Source organism: Lampetra fluviatilis, chromosome 2 (assembly GCF_964198595.1).
Source record: "Lampetra fluviatilis chromosome 2, kcLamFluv1.1, whole genome shotgun sequence".
Lineage (NCBI taxonomy): Eukaryota > Metazoa > Chordata > Hyperoartia > Petromyzontiformes > Petromyzontidae > Lampetra > Lampetra fluviatilis.
The window spans coordinates 9,129,110-9,142,218 of record NC_136276.1 but is presented as its reverse complement, the minus strand read 5'-3'; the positions used below and the strand labels follow the sequence as shown (position 1 = coordinate 9,142,218).

Genomic DNA, 13,109 nt, shown 5'->3' with positions numbered 1-13,109 from the left:
TAAAATCACCTTTTGCGCTGTTGGGACATGAAAAGCGCCTCCCCGTATGGATGAAGCAAGCGCTGTTAGCGAGCTCCTATTAAGGGCGGTACGGCACACGACGGGGGTGGGTGGCCAACACCATACCCGGACGCCTTTGTCTCCCCAGTGCTGATGCTTACGTTCCGCACCAGCTACTCATTTAAGGCAGAGTCGCCCTAGGGGAGGCTCAGGACCGATTTTGATATTCGTCACCGATTTTGTCCTTGAGCGCGAATCGAATTCGCGTCGCCGGGTTCGTAGCACAGAGCGCTAACCACGAAACACTACCGCTCCCCACAACCAAAGACAAAGATTCCCCGTATAGCGTTTAACAGACTGTTGAAACAAATGCCGCCACCATCACCACCACCACGCACGCACATGCGCTCCGCACGCGAGTCTATATGGTTCTCTATAACTCTCGATCGTGGCGGGGGCTATGGCATCAGCCCCTTTAAATGAGGCTGAGCGGGCGCCGATAGATCAGCGCGTCCCTCGAGGAGATGAACCAATTACGGACAGAGAGAGAGAGAGCGCGCTCGCCTGCTCTGACCTGCGCCAGATTGCACGCGATGGGAACGCGCGGCGCGCCCACGCCGTTCATCTCCATCGCGAGTGCGGAGCGAGTGGGGCATCACCACCGTCACCACCACCACGGAAACCACCAACCCCCCACGCTCTGCGTCCGACACGACGGCGTTACGCGCCGGATCGAAGCGTTTAACCGCACGAGCGTGAATTATTCGCCTACCGCCTTGCCTCGCATACACGCTGCAGAACCACCTGGCCCCGTTGATAAATCGCGCGACCGATCTTCAAAATACGCGCCGACACGACGCAATTCGCTCGGGTGGTTGTGCTGTTGCTGCTGCTCCTACGGTTGCGCATTGCCACGGAATACGCATCATAATCCGCACCGGAAAGTAAGACGCGGTCCACACGTGCGCCCAGTGAAAAGAAAGTTATGCAAAGCTGGTCACTCTCTCTCGGTCTCTCACACACACACACACACCTGCCGGATTGTTTGACGGAACCTCAAACTTTTGCTTTTAAAATACAGAGAGAAGGGGGGGGGGGCAGTGGAAATTGCGTCTTATCATCCGTAGAATATCTGAAGACGCTCTGATGGCATACTACGCAGCGCGGTGAAATCAATACCGGCGGTAGTCGGGTTGGCCCTTCGTGGTCGGAGCGGGGATCTTCTCTCGTTCCTTCTGCGCTGTCCGCGCGCGTCCCCGCGAGTCTGGTCGGATCGGCCTCTTGTTTGTGCCAGAGGATTTTTTTTTGATTCGAGCGATAAGAGCCGCGTTTCCCACAGGGGTCGCGGCGACCTCTGTCCAAACAGCTCGGACAAACACGAAGTGCAAACGTGGCTCTACAAATCTTCGGCCGGTCCCAAACAAAAAAAAATATATAGAGGCTGCAAATTATAGACAAAATGCGCGCGCGTGCGGTGAAATTGTACGCAATCGATTTTTTTAGGGGGGAATAGTAACATTGCACAAATTGTGTCAAAGCCGATGTCCTGTCTTTGCGTTTTTTATCACAGCTCTTTTCCAAACCACTGCTATACGAAGGGCCTCACCCATGCCGTGTCGGTCGGGGGTGACAATTGACCATACTTCACCACGCTGGTCGTATGTTTTTTATGTTGAGCTTCTCTCGCACTGTACGTAGCCAGCCGCGTTAATCGTAGGTGCGGGTTGGTGAATTGTTAGCAGGGTGTACATGACGGGTTCAAGTGTCACTCTCGACTGATGCTAGCTGTAGCCAGAAATTGAACTCAACTCCCTGTGGCCTTTAATGCATTGCTTCACCCTTTATTTTTCTACACTAAAACTATTTCTATGTTCTTCTTATACCAACTCAAAACAGGTGGAATTGATGCTCAGCGAGCTTAAAACCAATTTACAGGTTCACGTCATGGAAGTAGGAGTAATAATGTTAGTTTATTTATTCAATAAACCCTGGAGGATTTTGAAGACTGCGGAGGATTTAGCATTTTGATGTTTGGTAAATTCCATTAAAAGTGTTTACCTTGGAAGAGGAAACAGGAGCGCCAAGAGAAACTCCAGACAACCAAATGGGGTTTCACATGGATACAGATTATTGCAGTCATCTTCTTCGTATGGCTGATGTTGTAATGTAGACCAACGACGACATATAACACTGGTCAACAAAAAAAAAACATTTTTTTCTGGCCTGGACTTATGCAGCTGTTTAAGACTAATTTCAGGGTGCTGATTCAAAATCTGATCTCAGATTTGCTCTATCACATCTCATTTTATGCTATCGGCATACTCCATTTTCATTGATTTTACCAGAAATTAACTCTGTCACTTATGATTGTAAGTTGTTGCGAGTCAGTGACTGCTTTAGTGTTAAAATATGGTGCTGTATTTTTAGGTTAGTGTGTTTATAGTATCATTTTATGTAGATATCCACATTTATTGAATATTTTTCTTCTGCAGTTTTGATTGAAAATGCAATATTTGATATCTCAAAAACCTGATGTGATAGACAAAAACTGATGCCAGATTTGGAATCAGCACCCCAACATTACCTTAATACCGTTGGAATACCTCATGCCAGAAAAAGTGTGACCAGTGTAAGCGTTGAGGTGGTCGTGCCACAATGCGTCAGTAGTGGAGTGTATCACTGTGATGATGCCTCCTTCGCATTTGTGAATCGGGTATCTTCTGGGTGACCATAGTTGCACGCGGGAGAGTGTTTTAACAATTATGGTTGCCCATAAGCTTTGCGGAAGATTGAAGACAGGGATCTTCTGCGTCGAGAGTCTTTGAGGCGGTGTTATTGCTGTAATGCCATCTCTGGTGGTTGCGTGAAAATCAGCTATTTGTATTGGCATCATCATTGCGGAGAGGCAGCATACATTGAAACTGCACGAAGCCTATGGAGGCTTTAAACATACAAATATCAAGCCACTGCGCAGCGGAGATGTAAATGTTTTGGGAATTTATACGACGTAACGGAGAAGATCCCAACAATGCTTGATAAACAGATGTCCCTGTGCTGTCACAACACATTTACACAATGTCCTTTGAATAAGTAGCACTTACCCGCGCATTTTTATTAAATTTTTTGATGTCACACGCCGTAATTTTTTCTTCTTTTTCATTGTTGACTCAACTGTAATCATGCTTCTCACAGCATTAATTTATTACATTGTTCATACCAAATGGCACCACAGTTCTGAAGGTGGCATTTTTCAAATGTAATTGGCAGCATAACATTTGCAATGCACTCGCAAAGGATGAGACAGTGTTCCCGGATCAGAGATCTACATCTAAACACGTGGTGAGATTATCTTCTTGGTTCTTTCGGTAAAGTCACGTAGAATGGAAATAATAAAATAATAAAATAAAACATAATAAAATAATTCTCACGACGTTTCGGCCACAACGCAAGCAGCCGTCCTCAGGTGAAGACCAGGTCTGTCGGGGAGACAGCGTCTGAATGAAACAGCACCATGCTTGGAGCGTATATTTAAGCTGGGTTGGAAGGGCGCCTTGACAAAGGAATTTGCATTTCAAAATATGCTAAATTCCTCTTGATATGCAAATTATTTTGTCAAGGCGCCCTCCCCCCCTTCCAATCCAGCTTAAATATACGCTCCAAGCATGGTGCTGTTTCATTCAGACGCTGTCTCCCCGAAAGACCTGGTCTTCACCTGAGGACGGCTGCTTGCGTTGTGGCCGAAACGTCGTGAGAATTATTTAATGTTTTATTTTATTCTTTTATTATTTCCATTCTACGTGACTTTACCGAAAGAACCAAGAAGATGAATCCCTGCAGTCACGAAAGCTTTAAATCGAAACATGGTGAGATGTTTACCAAGTTAGAGATGCACTTGTATGAGACTCTCGACTGGACCCAGTTGAGAGTCCCATAACACTAATGGAGGTTCCTCGAAGGTCAACCGTTTCATGCGGACACTTGGGCACGCTGTCAACATTATAGTTATTTTAAAATCTGTGAAGCTCCTCACTCGTGAGTTATATTGATGTGTTTTATGGTTGTACTGCGTGTTGTACAGGACGATATCCGACGTTTCGCGCCACGTGGTGGGCTCTTCTTCAGGAACTGAATTCTGAAAGAAGCTCCCAATACATGAAGCAAAACATCGGACATAATCCAGAAGAACACGTGGCACAACCTGAAAACACATCAGAGATAGACAGCACAACTGCGAACACCTATGCAGTGGCTGTCACTCAAAGCCAATAAGTCGAATGCTTTCCTGCTGAATTGGTTATGGGATGGCACTCATATCATGTTTACAGCCCAACGCCAGTGGTGGAAATTCCACATTCCTATGGTGGGAGTGAGTAATTCCATAAGACAACCAATATGGATTTCTGATAAAGTGATAATTTATCAATCATGATTTCAATTCGGGAGCCTTCCAATTGTGGACCTGTATGCTCCAACAACTGCGGTACCTCGTCAGATCCGCCACTTTTAATCTGAAATAACATGCAACTGCTTTCGTGTGAGCGTAGACGTGAATAACAATGCATCATTTTAAGTTGTTTAAATTGATCAAATACTGTGAGCACTTATCCCCTCCTATTCATCACGGATTCAGACAAACATTCACTGATGCCACTCATTTAAATGTATCATGCTGCTCTTGCATGGACTTTGTGAAACTGAAGAAATTCCACCTTGACTTAGTTTTTTTCCTCAATACTAGTGTATATTTATCCATTATACACTGTATAATGTTCAACACATATTCCTATTTTTGATCAATTCGAAGCATGTTTTTTTGTTTTACACCCAGACTCTTGTTTGCCCAGTAATACATAGATTAGCCACAACGTTCAAAGCTCAGATAAGCAGTGACTGCAAGAGAACTGGGGTAACCATGGGGTGATTTTGTCCAAATCAGGGTTCTTCAACTCGTGGCCCGCGGGTCACATGTGGCCCCGTGAAGGCCGTTGGCAGTAGCCCGCCAAGATATATGGCTCACTGATACATAAAGGGATACCGGTTATTGAGATGAAAGAGAGATAAACATCTCGAAATTTGAGAGGTATTGACAATAGATAATGACTCGTGATATGAAACCACGATAAGCAAGGTAAATGAGACCTGGACACTCGAGGGACAGATAAAGAGGTCATATACAGACATTGTCACGAAGCCAAGTGACGTAATGACATGACCTTCACGTGGCCTGTCAGATGTGCCAATTTTATTTTGTGGTCCACCAGACAATGTCGTTGAAAAACCCTGGCCCAAATAAGCCAACACACGCTCCGGCATTAATGGGCTTGGGATAGGCCTTTTTGCAATACAGCAGATACAATTCGCATTTTCTTGTTTGAAATTGAAAGTGTGACCCATGTGTAATTGACTCCTCAAATTGTTGTCGGGAAAGTGTCTGGGGAGCTTAAAATATGCATGATTAAATTCTATCCAGTGTCCTTTCATTAATCGAGGGAGAGCTCATTGATATACAATTTGTCGCATACAAGTCGTAATGAGTGACACATTATTATAATTTCGCAAAAAAAAAGTTTGATAGAATTTAAACGTTAGTGATAATGTACGTCTTTAGTTGTGGGGAGTGGTGGTGTAGCAGTTATCACACTACGCTACGAATCCAGCGATCCGAGTTCGATTCCCTCTCACGGCCAACACCAGTGACGATTATCTAAACCAGTCCTGGGCCTATCCTAAGTCGACTCAGCATCAAATGAGGTCCTGGTTCGGTGTGTAATCATCACTCGGGAGACAAAGGCAGCCGGGCGTGGTGCTGAACACCCACTCCCTCGTGTGCCGTGCTGGCCTTCAAAGGTGATCGCTAACAGCACTTGCACCAAAACTATGTCACGGCTATATGGGGAAAAAATTGTTAAATTTGTATCATTTTATTATTTCCCTTCTACTTGACTTTACCGAAAGAACCTGGTCCAACACCATGTGAGACTAGGCTCTAAGAAAAGCTGTCTCCGGTGTGGACCAATCAATTTCAAGGGCAGTGCATACATTATCAGAGTTGTGTTTTTGTTTGCATTCCGACTGCAGGTATTGTGGTCAATGCAAACATGACTCCTTGTAAAAAAAGGTGTCAGTTTTGTTGCCAGATAAAAGGGTAAGAAACCAATTATTATTATAACCAAGAATAGTGTATTTTTAGTATATATTTCTTTGTTTATTTGGTTACCTTTTCTATACTTTGCACTCCTATCGTGTTTTTGTATCGTTTGTTGTTGTAACTTTCTGACCTGCCCCTACTGGACATCTGTGAAAAATAGCTTCAGGGTCACGATGCAAATGAAAAATGGATTTTGTCTCGTTATTAGTTTCGTTTGCATTGTGTCTCGATCGTTTTCATTTGTTCTGCGACTCCCTTATATAGCTTAGTTTGCGCTATTAGACTAAATGTAAGATTACACATTTAAATTTGCATATACGTTGCATCATCGTAAAGAAACCATCCTATGTCAATGCGTGTTTTTTTGCGATCATAATCTATAAACAACAAAACAAATGTTTAATTGATGCATTGTTGCATGCCCGGTTAATGCAGTGTGCATCCACAATATGCCGACGTATACACAGTGAAATACAGCGAGACTCATACACTCAACAAATTCCATAGGCAGTTTGAACATGTTTAACTATCACCTATTACACTCCATGGCAGTTAAAGATTTCGCTATTGGCTTTTGTAATTATTATCATCTTTACATTAAATACAGATATACAGGTTACCTTGTAACACACAATGTAAATTAAGTATTTGACAAGTCAGTGCACATGTAATCCTTCCAAATCCCTTACGCTATTTAAATATAAGAAATCATGAATTCAAATGACTGTACACAAGCATTATATTTATACGAATACTTTGCTTAGTTCTTTGTCATAATGCCACCGTTTGTTAAAGAAAAGAAACGTTTCGGAAACAAAATGCAAAGTTCGTTACAAAACAAAACCTTTACATTGTTGTTACATAGCGCTGTATTGTACGAATTTTCCGCGAACACCCGCTTTGCAAGGATACCCTTCGAAATTCAACAGCATGTCGACACAACACAGTAGTTACACAATCAAGTACGTAAAGTAAAACATTATCACCTTATTTTTTTTCTGCTCGGCAAACCCCCCCCCCCCCCACAGCTTTAAACAATGATATAAAGGCTTTTTTTCCCACAACGCCATGGCAAAAGGACATCGCTCCACGTGTCTATTTTCACGGAGTCCCAGGAGTAACGGCTTCTACCCAGAGCCTCGTGCGAGACGCATTTCATTATCAGGACGATGATGGAAAAGTGTGTGTGCCCATAACATAGTGCAAATAGTTATCCTTACCCAGGTCAGGCCAGGCAACGTCTCACACGAAGGCTTTTTTCTCTTTTACTTGACCAAACACAAAAAGCACCATGTGATTGGGTCTCGTCGCAACTCAGCCCGATTGCCTCTGCATGCAATCACCGGTTCCAATTCTCTTGTCCATAAATAAATCGCCTGACACGAACCACATCCAAATGACTATACGCAGAGTACAGTTATGTAATTGCGACTCCCCGTTAATAACAAATACACCTCCCCCCCCCATTTACAACAACAATGTGCTTCAGCACAGGACAGGAGCGCAGGTTTCACGTTTAACATTGTAGAAGTTGTGCATGTGTTCTCTAGGCTGTAAAATTGCTACGCTTTAGAGTCAATAGACAGTGCAATGAATTTATAGCGCCGGGTACAAAAAAAGGTAATAGAGAAACAACATCCATGCTCCGCTTGTGCAGGACCACGGATTGTTAAGACAGTTATTATTATTATCAAATGCAGAACGCAATTCATTTGCAGCAAAAAACATAAAACAGATCGGCAAAAATTATTGTTCATTAATGTGGGTGTGGGTGAAGTCCGGTCATTTTTAGAGCTGATTCTTTTTCTTCTGCATGTATACAACAACTCATGATGTAGTGTCCAGCTTCTGTGTTCCGGAGGATGGCTTGGTGTAGTGGCATCCTGCTTGTTGAAAGCTGTGATGAGTTCTGCATAAACATTGTTCCACTCCGTCAATTAAGTGCCTTACATATTTTGGCATCATGTTCTCTTTTGAAGCTCAACTGATTTTACATAATCCACCATTTGATGCAACTTTCATTGGCCGCCTTAATGGCATCAGCCGTGAATATGCATTCACTCTTATGCAGCGATCTATGGGCTGGTAGCATAATTTTTTTCAACCTTGTGTAGCTTTGTAAAAAAACTAACGTTGTTGTAGAGAGGCTGGTCTTTTAGTCAAAGATCCCAAAAACAATATCCCGATGGCAAGAGAGGAAAAAACATAAAAGCACACATCCATATTCCACAATTGTCCTGATTTGACTGGTAAAATGCTTTTGGATCCTACACTTGTCTTGATTTGACTGATTCCACTGTGATGGATTCCATGTCTTCCACTTTGACTGGTAAAATTACTTTGGATTCTATACTCATCCATATTTGACTGATTAAATTCTGCCGGATTCCACGTCTTCTGATTTGACTGCTGCATCACTGCTCTGGCCATCCACTGTCATGGTTCTTGCTCTCTTGGCTGCCAATGTCGACGATGTTCCTCCTCATGGTTTTCACCATTTACACAAAGGTCTCTCAAGTGGTGGACGAGTTGCTTCCTTTGTCTGATACAGGCACGTTGCTTTTGCATCCAAAATGCACTCTGTAGTGCAGCGTGTGTGCTGATACCCACAGAAGAGCTTGCATGAATCAGAATTATGTTGGTCTTATCTCATTATGTAACTTATTTTTGTATGTATACATACACCAAGTGTAAGTCTTTACACGGTATGTACATATTTTCCACAAGGTCCAAAAAAGCAGATGATTGTCTAGCCATAAAAGTTTGTGTGGTTCAGTCCACTGGACACAACAACAACAACAAAAACCCCGACAACGAACCGTGGAATCCGCTCGCTGGTTGCGCCGACCCTGCCCAGACGAGGGGGTCGCCGCTTCCTAGAGGTCGATGTCACCGTCGTACGCGAGGGTGACCGGCCTCCTCGGAGAGGGGCGCTTCACCGGCCTGCGTATGGGCCGCTTCGGTCGTTTGCTTGGAAGGGGAATTGGAGGGACGGCAGACGGAATGTTCAATCGAGTTACACAAGCGTTCGATTTAAATGGGAGGCAAAACAACGAAGCAAGGTTGAAGCTGAGTTTTGAAAAGAAACGGTCGTAATGGGCCCTCTGCGCTCTTCACCCGTGCAAGCAGGTGAATCGTAAACACAGCAACGGGAACTCAATCCCAAACAACACTGTTGCTGCCAGTAAGCACACAGTGTTATGCGAGCGTTACTATTATTGTTACAATTCACCACACCGTGCCCTTCAATTCCCACCCCCCTCAGCCGCCCTCCACCCCCCCCCAACCCCTGGGGCAATTAAAAATTCAATTCACCAATAGATTTTTGTTGCTCCGTTTTACCGACTCATTTGTTTTGTCGTTCACACATTCTCAACGGACACAATTCGACGACTTGATGCATCGTTAGACACCTAATTGTTGCCGAATCCGACTTACGAGGCATTCAATTTTTTCAAGCAGAAAACGATGTCACACTTAAAAAAATAACTCATATGAACCCTTGATATTTATTTTAAGGTCCAAAAATCAATGCGCAATTTCAGAGCGATTGGGTCTAGCACTTTAGTATCTCCTGGGCTCACGTTGGCTCCAAATCAATCCCTCCCCCGTGTCTCAACTCTCAGCCCGCAGGGAGGATGTAGCTAATTGCATCCTTCATGCTGACAAATTATTCTGCACAAACGCTAATGAAAGAAGAATCCACGGGTGAGTATTGATCATCTCGCAGTCCCAGGGCACCTCCACACTAATTATAGCTATCGCCACTCCTTAACGGCGCGATTTGAATTCTTAGTTTCCACAAACAACACAATATTTTATAAGAGCGTGTTATTAATGCTCAAGCTAACAGAAGGTGGCCTCTTGGCTTACACATGTAAATTTGAGGAGCTAAAAAAAATGGGATTTCAAAAGTAACACCTTCATACGTTTTATATTTGAGATGATATTTGATAGTCCATTGTCAAACCACTGCTGGATGAAGACCTCCTTACACTGTCCTTCATGGGCATTGTTTGACCATACTTCACCACGCTGGTCACTGCAGGTTGGTGAAGGGGGGAGGGGGGTGGCGAGGAACCAGCTGAGATATCTCTCGCCGCTCATTGTCGCCGAGGTCGGGAATCAAACTGAGGTTTGCTGGGTTCATAGTGCAACACGCCAACAACTGCACCGCCACTTCCCTACGTTTTCTATTACTGTATCTTGCAACAGTAACCCCTCAAAAATAGACATGTAACGATTCCTTCCACCCCACCCCTCCCCTCATTATTCAATGAATTGTCACAATCTAGGGTCACGATTTGATTTAAGAATCAATTTAGTTTTTATGTTGTGGCGAAGGTGGTGCCTCTCGCGGCCGAATGGTTCACGTAAACTCATTACTGTACGTACAAGATATAGGAATTGCAAATAATCGATACTTACTCGCACAATTTTCTGCACGTGTCGCGAGCATAAGAATCAATTTTGATTGAAGAATCGAAACATCATTACACGGCTACTCGCTGTGTATTTACTGCACCGTGCATGCTTTAGTAGTAATGATAATAATAATTATTATTATACTTTACCAGGCGAGATATATCATGGAGACGATGAAGATGAGGAGTACACACGCCGCCGCCGACACACCGTAAACCCACACTTTGAGCTTGCCATCTGTTCCGACAGGACAAGGGGAACGAGAAAAGAAACAGGCGCGGGGAAAGTAGACAAGGATTCGCTGTCAAATAAAATGTAGAACGTGTTCCAAACAGGAAGGGCAGATGGAGACGCGAAATCAGAAAATCCATAACGGCAAAACATTTTAACGGTTAGGGTCCTCCAGAGTGTTGCGTGTGTCTCCGAAACACTCGGTGAGCGTTTGCTCGACCGTGAAAAACAAGCCTCGTTTCCGTACGACGAGGCAATTTTAAAAGGGATGCCAGTTGAGGCACAAACGGTAGAGCATTCGAATTTTATGACACTATTTCACAACCAGCTCGCTGATATACAGTCATTTATGCAGAAATGGGCGCATTATTCCGGGCGCAGGAAAACTGGTGCACCTGCGAAGGCAGAACACATTAATCACGGCACTCTGGCTCTATTGACCGTCCACATCATGAGACAACATCAATGATGTCTTTTTCCCTGCGCACCACTGAAGTCAACCTGAGCTTGTATCATGTTTATGTCACTATTCATAATGTAAGAAACCCCCCCCCCCCTGCCCCCGCCACAAACTTATTAAAATATACACTAGCCCAGTGAACCCATAATCAGCACCCATGATATATCCACTGCTGGATGAAGGGCTCGCCAAGCCATCGTCATTTCTCACGGTGCAATATCCCATTGTAGCTCCTGCCTCCGACGCACAGGCTCATGTCATTGCTCAATTTTCACGATGGACATCCTCTCGGGCATGTTCCCTCCTTTGGCCGCACGCCATTGTTTTATCTCAGCCGAGGGCCATCATCCCTTCTCGTGAGGTGCTCTGCCCCAGCTCACGCACGTTTCCTGTGAGTCAATGTGATGTCTATAACGCGCTATGCTCTCTAATCCCTCTACCATTGTCTCGCAGTGTACTAGTCCAAGCGTCCACCTTGCTGTGGTTACATTTTCCTTGTCACTGTGCATTTGTTTATGCTCTGTGCGGCATAAGCAGATGACATGCACTGACGAAACACGTTCTTTTCAAAACTACTAAGTACCCACAAACAAACTAAAAACGAAAGCAGTAGCAAGAAATATTGCATGCATTTCACTGTTTTAGATTTGTACGTTTTATTTTTGAGAAGCATTTTACTTTGGAAAGTAAAGTGATAGCTGGCGAGGGGAGAAAAAAAAGTTAAAATTTTGTCTGCGTACTGGGTCCCTGGACAATGAATTTGCAGTGATTTCAGGCGTGTAATTTAATGCCTAATGGAATGTAGGTCTCAACAGAGAACTCAATGCAATGTATAAAGTCTCAACAATGAGTCCAATAGGGCTGTGATTTACTGCCCTACCTGTCCAGGTTGGTCATGGGCCACATTCACGAGAGAGGCACAGCACAAACAACAGGGAAGTGGTGCCCGGTGGAGTCGCGATCAATTGATCGCCTGTAAGGCTGCAAACGAGAAATGCCGACTCACATCCTACCCGACGCGTACGTTATTGAAACAGAAGGTCGCATTCACATCGTGTTCAGCGCACCGTGCAATTTTCTCGAAAAGGAAATTTGAGGCCGAGGTTATTAAAACATGAGAATGGGTTGCAAGACTGGAGTGACTGAAATTAATATATTGAAAAGTGTTGACATAACCTTGATATTGTCCATCAGCAGTATAGACAACATTTGAATATCCTTTGTATATAAAAAAAAAACTTATCTTGTGTGAGCTGCAGCACTATATATCTGAATTTAAAAAAATGTACGTCAATTTGCTAAAGTAAGCAATATTAAATTCATTATATGTGTGAACAGTCTGATACAGAGTAGGGACATGAATATTTCATGAATATATAAGAAAAATTAAATGTCTTTTCAACATCATGCATTTGTGAGAAACACATCTTCAAGTAAATTGACAGGCCTGCAAATTCAGTGATAACCTCATAATAGGTATATTCATTAATCTGTATTAGAAATCAGACACCAGACATTTGCTAGATAATCTTAAAAACCGCATTGCAAAGTAAGAGAGAATGAAAGTGAAGATAGGGGAGAGGTGAAGTGCAAATGGGAAAAACCAGTAATGATGGGATTTTAATGTAAATGGAATTTGCCTCACAGTAGTAATGGGAAAAGCTTTGACCAGGAATTAGTGCCGTATAAGTTTGACTTTTCTAGGCTTTGAGTTGCCAACAGACCAAAATAATTACCGATTTCATTTAAATGACATATATATCAGATTTGCAATTTACTTTTAATTTGAGTAAGTACCATTACCTGAATGAAAGTTATTTAGACATTCGATCGGACGGCTACAAA

The 13,109-nt window shown here is 43.5% G+C and overlaps 1 protein-coding gene across 4 annotated transcripts in view; it reads right to left on the bottom strand.

The window, feature by feature from the left end:
• Nucleotides 1-2,984: 2,984 nt before the first annotated feature.
• Nucleotides 2,985-13,109, bottom strand: part of LOC144941816 (thrombospondin type-1 domain-containing protein 7A-like) — a 233,921-nt gene continuing 223,796 nt past the window's right edge. For 3 of the 4 annotated variants that reach the window (XM_078868309.1, XM_078868287.1, XM_078868296.1), the window contains exons 28-29: nt 10,723-10,810; nt 2,985-9,118 (exon numbers count right to left, since the gene is read on the bottom strand). In XM_078868309.1, coding sequence (XP_078724435.1) covers nt 9,025-9,118; nt 10,723-10,810 — 182 coding nt within the window. In that variant the 3' untranslated portion in view covers nt 2,985-9,024. The remainder of the gene's footprint in view (nt 9,119-10,722; nt 10,811-13,109) is intronic. The other variant, XR_013639273.1, reaches the window with a different exon arrangement.